This window comes from Anoplolepis gracilipes, chromosome 6, assembly GCF_047496725.1.
Source record: "Anoplolepis gracilipes chromosome 6, ASM4749672v1, whole genome shotgun sequence".
NCBI classification, from domain to species: Eukaryota; Metazoa; Arthropoda; class Insecta; order Hymenoptera; family Formicidae; genus Anoplolepis; species Anoplolepis gracilipes.
Window position 1 is genome coordinate 13835215 of NC_132975.1, and position 13667 is coordinate 13848881.

Genomic DNA, 13667 nt, shown 5'->3' on the forward strand with positions numbered 1-13667 from the left:
AATATCGACGTGGCTTACTCGATATTCTTAAATTGATATCGGGTACGTTGCGAAGACGCGATGGAAGCTCCAAGAGATTTATTCCTTTGGACATCTTCTTCCAACTTTCCACAGACGACTGTGCGCGAGGACCGAGCTACTGCAAGCAACTTCCGAACGCGCGAACATAGAATATTCAAAATTATAGAAGCAGGACTATTAGAGCCTATCCAGACAAAGCACAGACGCATAATACATATTGTAGATATGCATATGCATAGAAAAATCAACCAATCACACAACACGCATATTAACAATTTTATCTCCTCTTTTTTTATTTAATTCTGTGGGATATTATTCGATATTAAAGTTATTCACTTTTAGACAAAGCTAAGTATTAATTTTTTTAGAATATATTGTAACTATACTTACATAATTATTAGAAATAAAAATTATATAAAAATTAAATGGGAATTTAGCGCTAAAAAATTGTAATTAAATATATATAGGAAATAGATAATACCAAATTAGTTACATATCTAACATGTATTTAAAATGATAAAATTTCATATGTATATATATAGTATATAATATATATGTATCTTATGTAATTATATATAATATACTCTTTTATATATATAATTTATTTTCAAATCCAAATATAACATTTTCACAAAGCCAATTATTTTTAAATAAGATAAATACATACACGCTTTTTACATATATATAACATAAAATTTTAAGTATATATATATATATATATATATATTTACACAATATATGTATCACAATATTTCAAACGCTACAGGGCGCAATTATCGATAATATTAACATTTTATAATATTGATTCTTGCGCGCAACATTCTTTTCGTTAAAATAAATTAAAAATATAATATAAATATTTGTAAAAACTATATAGTAGTTGACAGAATAACTGACACTGACAATTATGTATCACTATACAAATATGATAAAAAAAGATAGCAATTTTCAATATTTAAAATAATTCTAATTATTTTTAAACAATAATAATTTTTGTAAAACAAAATTGATGTTTTGCAGGTCAAGTTACTTTTATAACTGCAATAATTACATCAGTCTTTGAATTAGTAATTTAAATTGATATTATAGTTAAAGTTTACACTACAGAGAAATATTATGCTTCTCATTATGCTTATCGTTTGTTTAATCATTGAGTATATAGTTCAGTTAATTTACTTATTACTTAAAATTAATTTAATTCTATGAATATAATTTAATTTATTTAAATTCTATCATTGGGTTTACAATCCTTAATGGACAGATAGTCATTCTATTAATCATTCTAAAATTAAATGTTGCATATTTGATATTTGTTCCTCTCTCGTAATTTCTTAACGATATTCAGATATTTTTTAAACATTCATAATAAAAAAGTGAAAATTTGTTAAAAATCGATATTTCAAAAATGAAAACTTTAATAATTTTTAGAAAGAGCCATTTTTCTCCATTTATGACTAGTTTCATTTTTTACATGACCAAATTCAAACCTTATTCTAAGCTCACCTATCTTCGAAATTGGTAAGATATCCGGTATCCATTCTATTAAAAATGGTGTAGGTTCAACTTGATTTGGAGAAGTATTTCCTAAAACAGAAAACACAAAGTACATATGTGCGTAAAGCATATTGTAAATAAAATATGTCCCATTAATATCTTTTCTCTATTAATAACAGACTCTGTGATAAATCATTCCAATTTTTAACAAATTTCGACAAATTATTTAGACTCTTGATGATCAATCTTTTTAACATTAAACTCACCGACTTTCAAATACGTTTTCAACTCTAACGGTTTAATCAACGCGTTATTATTTGTCTTTTTGTAACGATCTATTTCCGTTTCTTCTCTTTTATATAATTCGTACGTTCCGTCCGCGTTCTGCACGAAACTTCTCGTAATCTCCAGAGGTATGTATGGTGTCTCAAAAATACTTTTTACATGTAAGATATTTGTGATCTGCCATGTATATTTGGTAAATGTTCCTAATGGTACCCCGTCTTTTCTAACGAACGCCGTTGTCGAATTTGGCAAGCGTTTCTTCTTGCCACCGCAGGATATTCGTTCGCGCAAACAATCAAAAAATATCTGCGGTACATGAAACACCAGGGGATCGGGTTTACCATCAAATTGGAAATGCATTGTCTGATTTATTCGCTCGGTTATAGATGCAAGCCACTTAATAAATGGCAAACTCGTGTTGACCTCGTCTAAATCGTCGCAAATATTTTGATATTTTTTGGCAATTTGCGATTTTGTCTTCGTCTTTCTCGACTCGATCGAGTTCAAATTTAAGCTACTGTTTGCGGGTTTCTCGTCTCTCTTTCGTTTAGTCGAAATTGCCGGTTGAACTGCGTTACTTTCAGAATTCGTTATACTTCTATTATCGTAATGCACTACTGCATTTCTGTCAATAATCTTAACACCACTGTTATTTAGGACAGCATTGTTATCGACGAGTTTTGCATTATTCATATCCAAAACTGTAGTATTTGCATCAAGAACCTTTAAAGTATTTGCGTCTAATATTTTTATATTATCATTTAATATGTACTGACTATTGAGTACATTGTATTTCGTATCGATTGTCCCTTGATCATCCAATATTTTTATAGTATTTCCTGCTCCCAGTTGAACAGCATTTTGATCAATTACTTCTAAATTATGAACCTGTGCAATAATATGCAAAATTTAATTATTTTTAAATATATTATTATTATATAAAGATTCTCTCTCTCTCTCTCTAATATTTTAATGTAAATAAATATTTTATATGACTTACTTGTGATATTATATTGTTATCATCCAATAAACTGCGATCACATTCTACTTCTATATTTTCAACAATACTGTGTGGTAAAATCGAAGAATCTAGATTCATAGAGTCTAAATCCAATCTATTTCCATCCAAGTTTTGTACAGTCAAAGTATCATCACGAAAGATTAATAAATGTGTATCAGTTTCATCTGTAGTTAAACTATCGAGATCTAAAATTGTATATTAAAATTTTATTTTATATTATTATTAAAGACAGATACACAAAATAAATTTTTTAATGTATTACATATACATGTGATTCTTACCAATTCCAACAATTTTATCTTCTTCTTCAGTTTGTGGTACAATTGTCAAAGATTTATCTATATTCAATTGCATTTGATCTAAATTTATGTAATAACTAAATTCTTCGGATAACTTTGGATCGCTAGCAAAAGCACAAATACATGCGTAAAAATGCACGCATCGTTTTGGTTGTGACAACAGTGTGCCATCTATTTTCTCTCCTCCTGTCTTTACTGTACCCTGTAAACAGATTTATTATAATTAGTAAATTATTTTCGCTAACTAGAAATAAAATTTGTATTAAAGAGAAAAAGAAAGCTCAAATAATTAATTAAAAAATTAAATTTTATCAAACATCTCTCATCAATATATAACTTAGAAAATTATATTACTCTTTCTAGGCATACATTACTTACTTTAAATGTAGTACAACTGCAGAAGTAACGATGCTCAATTCTATCTTTTAATTTACTAACAAAAAAAGAAAAATGAAGATAACCTAGTGGATGTTTTGGGGAAGCTTTACATTTCACTGCCATTATATTCTTCGAGACTCTTTGTACTAAAGGACCAGAAGTTTCTGTAGCTAGTAACCATATTTCTTGTTTTGTTTCATTATTTACATTCAATGATGATAGAATAGAATTTTTTAAAGTTAATGGCTGTGCTTCCGCATAGCATTTCAATGCTGCTTGAATATGCTGGCATGTGGGCATAGTATCTGAATAATCTTTCTCCTAAAAAACATATATGTATTATATAAAAACATAGTCATAAAAAATATACATAAAAATATCTCTGCACAAGTTTCTTACAATATAAGACACTTACATGACACTTCAGTACACTTGTGTCAAAACTCCTCTCACAACTGTCCACAAAACATAGTGCAGTGGTTTGCGAAATAAATATTGTAATATCATTGACATTTATCGAAGGTAACTGTACAAAACCCCGATAATCAGGCCCTTTGTCTCTGATTCGTACAGAGAACACCTGCGCCGACGAGCCTGTGATAAGTTTGCATGCCTCCGTGGACAACTTCCGCTTTTCGCCAGGTTCTTTGAATACGGCATCACAATATTTATTCTTACAGCAGAGGCCACGCGAGCCGTTGTAAGTGCCACATTTCGGACACTTTCGTACTCCACGAAGGGTAGCCTTTCCCAGATCTGACAACAGCTTTCTCAAGCGCTCTTCATTGGACATAGCTACTAGAAATTATAGTAAAACATCATAAAGATCAGACTGAGTCAACTATTTGTAACATAAGTAGAGTCTATATATGTGTATACATAAATATTCAAGTTTCTTTTTATAAATTATTTGAGAATGTATTTTTTTTCATATTTTGTGTACTTGTTATTAAAAGATAATTGAGTTGATATTTCAAAAAATAAAAATGTAATAAAAAGAAACAATTTATTTCTATTTTTTATTATTTTAGGTATTAAAAAATTTTAGTGTTTATAGATTAAAAAATGACAGTTAAAATAAAATAAAATGTGAAGAAGGTAGAAGTAAAAACTGAAAAATTATCTCTCAACTATCTCGCTGTTATCATTTTTCTAACCAATTAGACAAGATATGCAACGTTATATACTGTAACACAAGAATAATTAGAAAAAAATGTTTCAAAGTGTTAATTGCATCTAATTGTATCAAATTGCATAATGAAAACGACAAAGTGAACAAATTATCATTTATTGTCATTAAAAAAAGCTCCGGGAATGTACTTTGCTTGATTTAATTCCATTACCGTGGAATGCATTGAACGAAGCACATCTCGTCGTAAAAAAAAAAAAGGCGAATATTGTTGACAATATTACCTTCTGATATCGCAGAAGCAATGCAAGGATTAATTGCAAGAAAGTCTCTTTTATGACCGGATTATTTTGGAATATTAATTCGTTCCAAACAGTAAATAAATAAAACCCATCGTGAGTTACATATTCAGAGTAGAGGGCGTAAAATCTCTTACAACGATTCCATCGATGATATAGATAATATAGAAGGTCAATCATATTATCATTTTGCAATTACAATTTCATATAAATATTTGTCAACATAATTCAACAACACGTTGTTTATATTTATTAAAATTTGTTCGCATTTTTTATTTATATTTAATTAAACAATAAGGACAAAGTTAGAAATTTTTAATTTTCATATTTTTATTCTATAAAAAGTACTAGGAGCCATCCAATCCCATCATTGGAGACAACGTTTTGACGCCGATGAGATATCGACCTAACCTACCCTTCCTCCTTCAGTCAAGAACATAGAGATATTATACTCTATGGTTAAGAAGGAAGAGTAATATCGGCCATCTTGAGTTTCTTTTTCAGAGAGGAGCTCGTAGAATACAATATGAGGTTTGTTCTTCGCAATAAATTAAATATGCTTTTTCGACAAATATTGTAGATAAATGAGTTTGGATTCGTTATAAAAGTCGCGTTAAAATTCGACTGTTCATACGAGTGTAATTTTGTGTAGAATACTGTGAATATCTTCGTCATGTGCTTTATACCGCTTACGATCTGTCGAGCACATGGGCTTCTCGTTGACAAAAAAATATAGATTTTTTTCTATTGTTACATCGACGATGATTTCTTCATAAATATAATTGCGGATAATTGTGGATATACGATTTCACGTGCAAACGTGAAATTGACAACCAACTTTGTATCGATATAACCTATTTTTTCTTACAGTTCTCTGAAGCTGCAGAAGAGGCTAGCAGCCTCTGTTATGCGATGCGGCAAGAAGAAGGTCTGGTTGGATCCTAATGAAATCAATGAAATTGCAAATACAAATTCCCGTAAGATTTAGTTTTATATTTCCATGCTGTTACTTTCTTTTTATATAAATAACAATTAACGTGACAAATATTTTTTTTTATTTATATATTGACAAATTTTTAATTTATATTTATTATATTTCAGGACAAAACATCAGAAAGTTAATTAAGGATGGTCTTATTATCAAGAAGCCTGTGGCTGTACACTCGAGAGCTCGTGTTCGCAAGAATACCGAGGCCAGACGCAAAGGTCGTCATTGTGGATTTGGTAAAAGAAAGGGTACTGCAAACGCACGTACACCCCAAAAGGTATGTATGTTTTAACAGTTACAATCTTATTGTTCTCTAGCTTTTAAATCAAAATTAATTCATATAATCATTGTAAACAATTAACAAAAATAGAGAGTCTATATAATTATATACATTACACAGGATCTTTGGATTCAAAGGATGCGAGTCCTTCGTCGTCTCTTAAAGAAATACCGCGAGACGAAGAAGATTGATAGACACCTGTACCATTCGCTGTACATGAAAGCTAAGGGTAATGTATTCAAAAACAAGCGAGTGTTGATGGAATTCATTCATAAGAAGAAGGCGGAGAAGGCTCGCGCTGAGATGTTGTCGGACCAGGCCGAGGCTAGGCGTACAAAAGTCAGGGAGGCACGCAAACGGCGTGCGGAGCGTATCGCCTCGAAGAAACAAGAGCTTCTACAATCGTACCAACGCGAGGACGATGCTGCGGCAGCGGCCGCGGCTGCGCAAAAAAAGTAATTGCGTAAAAAAATAATATCTTATTACTATTATATAAATAAAATGAAAAAAAGAAATATGTTATTCTTTTTTTTTTTTTATAAAACACGTTGCCTTTTTTTTCCTAACTTTAGTCTAAATATAATTTCTATATATATAATATTGTGTAATGGTATATAAATACGATGTAATAATAATGATGTATTATATACAATAACTGGATTGTATAAACATCATAAATCTTTATAATTATTTTTTTAATTGAAGGTAAAAAGGATTTATATAAAAAATTATTATGTTTATTAAAAATTATATATATATATATATATATATATATTGTTTATATAAGTCATATATATATATATATTGTTTATATAAGTCATATATATATATATATATATATATACATACACTCACACACACACACACACACGTGTCGCGTTACGTGTACATAAATTTCCACTGTCAAATGACCGATCTTAGTTCGCTCAGTTCGGAAAGGCGGCGCTGAAAGTAGTCCTACATAACCTTATCTTTTCGTTAAAAAACGACTCGTGCACGTTGATTTCTAACAATGAATAGATAAACGTGTTTCTCCGCGAAAACCAGATGGAAAAATGAATGTTCCGCAAAAGACAAGAGAGGAGGTTAAAGCGGATCGTGAAGCGAAGAAAGCCGCCAAGGCAGCTGCTAAAGCGGCAAAGGGGAAAAATGTAAGCAAAGGAGGAAACAATAATGTCAAGACTGTGTCTCCAGTAACAAATTGCAAACTCTCGAAAAAAAACGTAGAAAAAGATGTAGCGAGAGAAAACGTTAATAAAATAGCGGAAACAGATGTTAAAAGTAAACCCATTGCAGCCAATTGTGATATTTTGGAAAAAAGTACAAAAACAGACGCAGCGACTGCAAGAGACTCGCAATTTACGAGAGAAGTGTCTAAGGAAAATACAATTCAATCTTCAAAGATTGCTACGCAAGATTGTACGTCTGAGGACATAAACAAAGAAAAGATAGGAGAGAAAAGCAAGGCTGAATTACGAGCGGAACGAAGGGCCAAGCAGGAAGCCCAGAGAGCTGCAAAACAACAGCAATTATTAGCCAAGGATAATAATAGTAAAAATAAAGAACCTGTTAAACCTAGTAAGTCATGCGTAGAGACTAAATCTGAATGTACAGTAAAAAAAGATGTGACAAGGTGTACAATAAAGGAGGATCCGCACCAACTTAGTTTATTTAAACATTTGTATCATGAAAGAGAGAACTCGTGGATCCACGTGGCTCCTGTCAATTGGAGTATACACCCGGCAATTGTCAGACTAGGTGTTCAATATGAGAGTAAAGTTATCGTTGGTAGTAACGCGAGATGTATTGCGCTTCTGGCTGCTGTTAAACAAGTGGTCCAGGACTTCGAGAAGCCGGCGCAGGCCGACTTCATCCGCGGTCTCGACGAGAGTTTGCAGCAATCTCTTAAGTATTTACATCATTGCAGACCATTGGCTGTCTCGCAGCACAATGCCATGCGTCATCTTAAGTGGCAAATGACACGATTCTCGTCGTTGTCTGACGAACAGGTAAATGACATTAGTTACAATTGTATTAATTTTTGTATTTCTCTTATTTAATATAATTATAACTATATAAGAGAGCATTACGATTCTTTTATTTTATTTGCAAAAATTCTTGATTATTCATTTAAATATGTACTTAAAAACAAAGAAAAAAAAACTTGAAAAAGTTGAATTGTAGTTGTTATTACTTGTATTTTGCTTATGAGTTTCTCATATATAGTATTTTGTTTATCACTTAATGTTTGATATTTTTCCAGGCAAAAAATAAATTACAAGGTGTAATAGACACCTATATTTTGGAGCAGATTCATTTGGCTGATAAACAAATATCTATAACGATACGAAAGAAAATCTCAAATGGGAATGTCATTTTAACATATGGCCAGTAAGTATTCAGATTAGGTGTCAGAATACATGATTTAGAAATAAAAATATAGGATGCAAAATATACACAATACATTGATTTTTATTTATTTTTGAAAATTTTTTTATTGCTTCTAATGATATAATTTTATTTGACATAATTTCAGTTCATCTTTAATTCACAAAATATTAGTAGAAGCACATACTGCTGGTAAACAGTTTCGTGTAATTGTAGTCGATGGCAGACCATGGTTAGAAGGAAAAGAACAGTTGAGACGTTTAGCAAAACATGGAATTGAGTGCTCATATATATTGATTAATGCTCTCAGCTTTATTATGCCAGAAGTACATAAGTAGCATATGCACATTTAACTAAAGAATTTATTGCTAAATCTTAAATCCATTTTTTCTTAAATACTTATATATTACAAAGCTATATAAATTTCATAATATATTTATATATATAAATAAAAATATGTAATCTCTATTTTTTAAATATAGATTCGAGACAATTTAAAAATAAATTTGAATATTTATAGTTTTTATTTTTGTTGAACTAAAACAGTTTATTTTACTTCCTAGGTTAGTAAAGTCTTTCTTGGTGCTCATGCGATATTAGCTAACGGAGCGGTAATGTCCAGAGCGGGAACTGCACAAGTTGCTTTAATAGCAAAGGCCTTTAATGTACCTGTTTTAGTGGCTTGCGAGACGCATAAATCAAGTGAACGAGTGCAAACTGATTCTATTGTTTACAATGAATTGGGTGAGCAATAAAATTTTGTTACTGCAACTATATTCCCAAAAATGTATTTAATATAATTATATTGCAAATTTTGTATAATTATTTTAGTATTATCTATTACATAATTTTTTACTATATGTATAATGTTTTTTATGTCTTATACATCAAAAATTATTTTGTATATAATATTTACATATAATAATATATTGTTTCTCACGAATGATAATTATTTTAATATTATCTTTAATTATCTTTAATTTATTTTCAACTTTAACTTCATTAATAATACATTTTGAATTGTTTATCTCATTCAGTCTTTTTTTCTTTTTTAGGTAACGCAGACGAGCTCGTGAACCATCAATCAAATGTTGAAACGAAAAAATCTTTACTCACGAATTGGCGAGCGAAGAAATCGTTAAATCTCTTAAACATTACATATGACGTAACTCCAGCCGATCTTGTGACAGCCGTCGTCACGGAATTAGCAATTCTACCGTGCACTAGTGTTCCTGTGATTTTACGAATTAAACCCTCCGAGATTTAAATCCGTTTTATCGTTTCTTTTAAAAATACAATTTTTACATAACATTTGGAAAAATGTAGTTGACAGCTATCGGAATTGGTTGAAAGTACAACACATGCGGGATTAACGTATTTAATACAATAAAATAATTGCTCGATAATAGTAAAATATAAGACAAATTAATATCTGTTAATACATCACTATATATTACATTGTGCATAAAGTTTTTCATATTTATGAATAAACTTTTTAAATTGAACTGTGCAATGCAAAGAGAGAAATAGCGAATTTCGTTCAGGGAAATCTTGCCGTTACTTATTAGGTTTTCTAACAATAATTATCAATATAATTAATCTAATATAATCTAAATAATAATATTATTTTATATATTTAACGATATTGCAACTTGCTGTTTACATAATACAAAAAAGATGCAATGCTATTAATATTAATTGTAAAAGAAAAATAAAATATGTTTTTTTTTTTGGAGAGAAGATTCAGGAAATCAAATCTGATGTAATTTTTCCACTCAATGTGCAACATGTTTTTATCAAGGATACCGGACTAATTAAATAAGGTTAGGTTAGGTTAGGTTAGGTTAAAGTTAGGCTTTAGGCTTTGTACAGTTAAACATAACCAAACAACTGTTTTCTGGTCTTTGATACGGAACCGCTAATAAATATACAGTAAAAATTCGTACAATCGAATTAAACACGTATTACGAATGATAGAAAATTGATTAAATTAAAAGTATTTGTAAAGGTATATTGTGTTATCAATAGATCATACAACAATGAGATTTGGTAAAAGAGGTTCATTCAGAATTTCGAAATATCTTTTGAAAAAGAAGGAATTTCAAAAGATTCTCACAACGAATTTAGGCTTAAATTCCATCGATGTCGAAGATTTTTTAAGTACAAACAAAAATATTCTTAATTTTCCCCGTCATCGATTAATAAACAACTGCTTGATATGCCAGGTGTGTACACAAGTATAATTTATAAATAGATTTATAATATAAGTATAATATTATACTTAATAATAGTATAAGTATAATGTTATACTTAATAATATTATAATTATAATTTATAAATAATATTGTAAGTATAATTCATAGTTAATAATATTATAAGTATAATTCATAGTTAATAATATTATAAGTATAATTTATAAATAAATTTATAATATTGCAAGTATAAATTTTTTGACACACATGATTTAATATAACTTTCTCTTCTAAAATAGATCGATTATGATAATTAATTTTATTTCCTTTATAATATATTAGAATATATTAGAATATATTTAGAATTTAGAACATAATAAAATTTAGAAAACAATTGAAAATTATAAGACTGTGATAAATGTTAGAACAAACGAGTTGATTATTATTGAATTTGTTATTTTAAGAAATACATCTATCTTTCTAAAGGTTTTTATTTTTCATAAAACAAGTAATACAAAAGACACGTCTATGTAATGGGAAAATACAAATGTCAAAAGTTTTCTTTTGTAATTTTTATGATAAAACTGTATAAAATAGAAAGGATATAACTTCTTTATTTTTTATTTAAATAAAATACAATAATATCTCATTTATTTACCTTTTAGAAATACAATGTCAATGCAAGTCCTCTGCTAAACTTCAAATATTGTCTGATATTGTTTGATTACAAATTAGAACATAGAATCAATATATTGAAAGACATAGGAGTGCCAGATTTGAACTCGTATCTAATTAACAAGTAAGTTTACAATCAATTACAGAGTGATCATATTCTACTAAATGTATGATTATTTTAATAATTTTTGGAATTCCAGAATGGTCCATCTTTTTCACAAACACATATCTACGTTCAAAGAGAAAACCAATATTCCAGTTGAACAAAACATTGCCAAGAATATATTTGACAGACTCGGTTGTGAAGTTCCAAATGATATTTCCCAATTGGAATCATCGAACGACAAAATGACAATCAATCAATACTATCATGCATGTCTCTTACATTGCAAAACTCAAGTATTTGATTTGCCATATTTAGATGACAAAATATTGTTACATAAATATATGAAATTTAAGAGCATAAGCATGATTGCAGAAACATTAAAAGTACTTAGAATTAATCTCGAGTATAACGAGAAATTGGTGAGTGTACTTTTAATATTCAAATTAATTCTATTTTTCATAAAAAAATTTTTTAGATTAAATTAAAATAATTAAAAAGTAGTACAAATCTTTTCAAGTTATTTGATTAAATTTTATTTTTAAAATCTTTACGTTTTTACTAAATTTCTAAATTTTCACAGCTTATTGATTATATAAAATATCTTTACAAGAATCTTTATTACGTTTGTACACAGATAAAAAAGTATCCCTTTGTCATCACTGCTTCCGCCAACAACATCAAATCGTTGCTAGATAATTTTACAGATATTTGTGGAATACCAATTGTATCGTTTTTAAGGAAATATCCCCGCATCCTTTTCCAAGATGCTGACAATATTAAGCTATTGCTAATGTCATTCGAACGATATAAAATACCACATGAGTATGTAATGAAATGTATAAAAATTTTCGAAATGAATAACGATACCTTTCTTGAGCGAATGGAGACGATAAAGCGACATCCGAGTTTGCACCTGTGGTACAAACATCCTCGAATTCTACAAATTCTCGTTCACAAAGGTATGGCGGAAGATCGCGTGGATTATCTTCACATCATAAATCGTTCAAAATGGATTCGTCCCCATACTGTCCTGTCCCAATCGAGTAAAATGGAAAGGTAAGAATTTGCAATTCACAAGTATAGTTAAAATATTGACTAAAATAATCTACTGTTTGATATATTTTAATTTTGTTAATTTTATTTTAGGTTTACGAATTATACAGTTGTAACTAAAAAGGCTCTGAAACATATATTTATGCAAGAACTGGGGGTGGATAAGAGTGATCTACTGGCAAGACATCCACATTGGAACATGGTCGGATTTGTTGATATCGGACAAATGTGTAAATACCTAATGAAGAATTTTACGATAAACGAGATATGCCAGAATATACATATCGTACTTTATAAACAGTAATGGCTATACTTCTATTTAATTGCTTAGAAAATTACAATAAATAACTAATCAAAGATTTGTTATTCTCAGGTCCAAGGTGGAAAAAGTATTGGACGATTTAAAACAGCGTTATTCACAGAGTACACAGTACTCGTTTACAAATGGACAGTATCTTGCATTATGCCTGTATATGCTGGAAAAGGAAACTCATTTCACAGGCAATGGTATTTGGAACAATGGACACAATTTAAAGAAACAATCTTTGTTTCCCTTAGAAAAGACAAATGTTGTAGAAAACACTAACGAAGATACTGTACAAAGTATTGATGATTATTTGAATAGTAAAGATAGTCATGATATAAATGATGATTTTAATATCAAAGATAGCAATGATATGGATGATTATGATGATTTAGATGATAAAGACGAGACATTTACAACGAAACGGCAACATACATGATATATGTAAATATTTTGTACAGAATATATACTGTACAGAAAATTATTTAATAGATAAATAAAAATTGCATTGATTTGTAATACATCCAATGTATAAAACTACAGCAGTGCATTTCAAACGAATTAAATGAAATGCTATAAAATAAAGAATATTTATGCATGTATTTGATTGCTCTTTGTTATTAAAAACTAATGACATGAAGATTGAGTATTGTAAATTGATGTATAAGGCAAAGTTAAAGGCATTATTTTAATTTTGTCATTCTATTAGAAATTTTTGTCAGACAGATTATTTCGATTTTATCACTTTTAATTTA

At 29.2% G+C, this 13667-nt stretch overlaps 5 protein-coding genes across 6 annotated transcripts in view; 3 read left to right on the forward strand and 2 right to left on the reverse strand.

Moving 5' to 3' along the window:
• The window catches only part of Crz (corazonin), a 167281-nt gene extending 167123 nt beyond the window's left edge, over positions 1-158 (reverse strand). The window contains exon 1 of the mRNA XM_072894051.1: positions 19-158. The gene's annotated coding sequence lies outside the window, so the exon portion shown is untranslated. The remainder of the gene's footprint in view (positions 1-18) is intronic.
• A 514-nt stretch (positions 159-672) lies between these two features.
• On the reverse strand, positions 673-5068 carry LOC140666811 (uncharacterized protein C2orf42). 2 transcript variants are annotated; one of them, XM_072894361.1, is made up of 7 exons: positions 4912-5068; positions 3914-4293; positions 3499-3819; positions 3103-3322; positions 2801-3006; positions 1782-2688; positions 673-1605 (listed from the first exon to the last, which is right to left on the reverse strand). In XM_072894361.1, exons 2-7 carry the CDS (start codon positions 4289-4291, stop codon positions 1436-1438), a joined length of 2202 nt encoding a protein of 733 aa, XP_072750462.1. In that variant the 5' UTR covers positions 4292-4293; positions 4912-5068; the 3' UTR covers positions 673-1435. The 2 variants fall into 2 exon arrangements, with proteins under 2 accessions (XP_072750462.1, XP_072750463.1); XM_072894362.1 differs by having other exon boundaries at positions 3914-4296; positions 4912-5067.
• A 284-nt stretch (positions 5069-5352) lies between these two features.
• Rpl19 (ribosomal protein L19) lies at positions 5353-6711 on the forward strand. The gene is made up of 4 exons (XM_072894363.1): positions 5353-5457; positions 5797-5903; positions 6028-6191; positions 6315-6711. Exons 1-4 carry the CDS (start codon positions 5453-5455, stop codon positions 6651-6653), a joined length of 615 nt encoding a protein of 204 aa, XP_072750464.1. The 5' UTR covers positions 5353-5452; the 3' UTR covers positions 6654-6711.
• A 401-nt stretch (positions 6712-7112) lies between these two features.
• On the forward strand, positions 7113-10138 carry Eif2bdelta (eukaryotic translation initiation factor 2B subunit delta). The gene is made up of 5 exons (XM_072894840.1): positions 7113-8203; positions 8458-8585; positions 8731-8908; positions 9146-9326; positions 9638-10138. Exons 1-5 carry the CDS (start codon positions 7250-7252, stop codon positions 9847-9849), a joined length of 1653 nt encoding a protein of 550 aa, XP_072750941.1. The 5' UTR covers positions 7113-7249; the 3' UTR covers positions 9850-10138.
• Positions 10139-10233: 95 nt separating this feature from the next.
• On the forward strand, positions 10234-13520 carry Mterf5 (mitochondrial transcription termination factor 5). Its single transcript, XM_072894841.1, has 6 exons — positions 10234-10807; positions 11440-11573; positions 11650-11974; positions 12190-12611; positions 12702-12908; positions 12982-13520. The coding sequence occupies exons 1-6, from the start codon at positions 10622-10624 to the stop codon at positions 13349-13351; spliced, it is 1644 nt and encodes a 547-aa protein (XP_072750942.1). The 5' UTR covers positions 10234-10621; the 3' UTR covers positions 13352-13520.
• Positions 13521-13667: the final 147 nt, after the last annotated feature.

Coding starts and splice junctions, on each gene's coding strand:
- LOC140666811 (XM_072894361.1), bottom strand. CDS start 4,291: ATGTCCAATGAAGAGCGCTTGAGAAAGCTGTTGTCAGATCTGGGAAAG. Junction 3,323..3,498: donor GCAGTTGTACTACATTTAAA/GTAAGTAATGTA, acceptor ATCTGTTTACAG/GGTACAGTAAAGACAGGAGG. Junction 3,007..3,102: donor AGATAAAATTGTTGGAATTG/GTAAGAATCACA, acceptor ATACAATTTTAG/ATCTCGATAGTTTAACTACA.
- Rpl19 (XM_072894363.1), top strand. Junction 5,904..6,027: donor AATTGCAAATACAAATTCCC/GTAAGATTTAGT, acceptor ATTATATTTCAG/GACAAAACATCAGAAAGTTA. Junction 6,192..6,314: donor ACGCACGTACACCCCAAAAG/GTATGTATGTTT, acceptor TACATTACACAG/GATCTTTGGATTCAAAGGAT.
- Eif2bdelta (XM_072894840.1), top strand. CDS start 7,250: ATGAATGTTCCGCAAAAGACAAGAGAGGAGGTTAAAGCGGATCGTGAA. Junction 8,909..9,145: donor TCAGCTTTATTATGCCAGAA/GTACATAAGTAG, acceptor TTTACTTCCTAG/GTTAGTAAAGTCTTTCTTGG. Junction 9,327..9,637: donor TATTGTTTACAATGAATTGG/GTGAGCAATAAA, acceptor TTTCTTTTTTAG/GTAACGCAGACGAGCTCGTG.
- Mterf5 (XM_072894841.1), top strand. CDS start 10,622: ATGAGATTTGGTAAAAGAGGTTCATTCAGAATTTCGAAATATCTTTTG. Junction 10,808..11,439: donor ACAACTGCTTGATATGCCAG/GTGTGTACACAA, acceptor TTTACCTTTTAG/AAATACAATGTCAATGCAAG. Junction 12,909..12,981: donor CATATCGTACTTTATAAACA/GTAATGGCTATA, acceptor TGTTATTCTCAG/GTCCAAGGTGGAAAAAGTAT.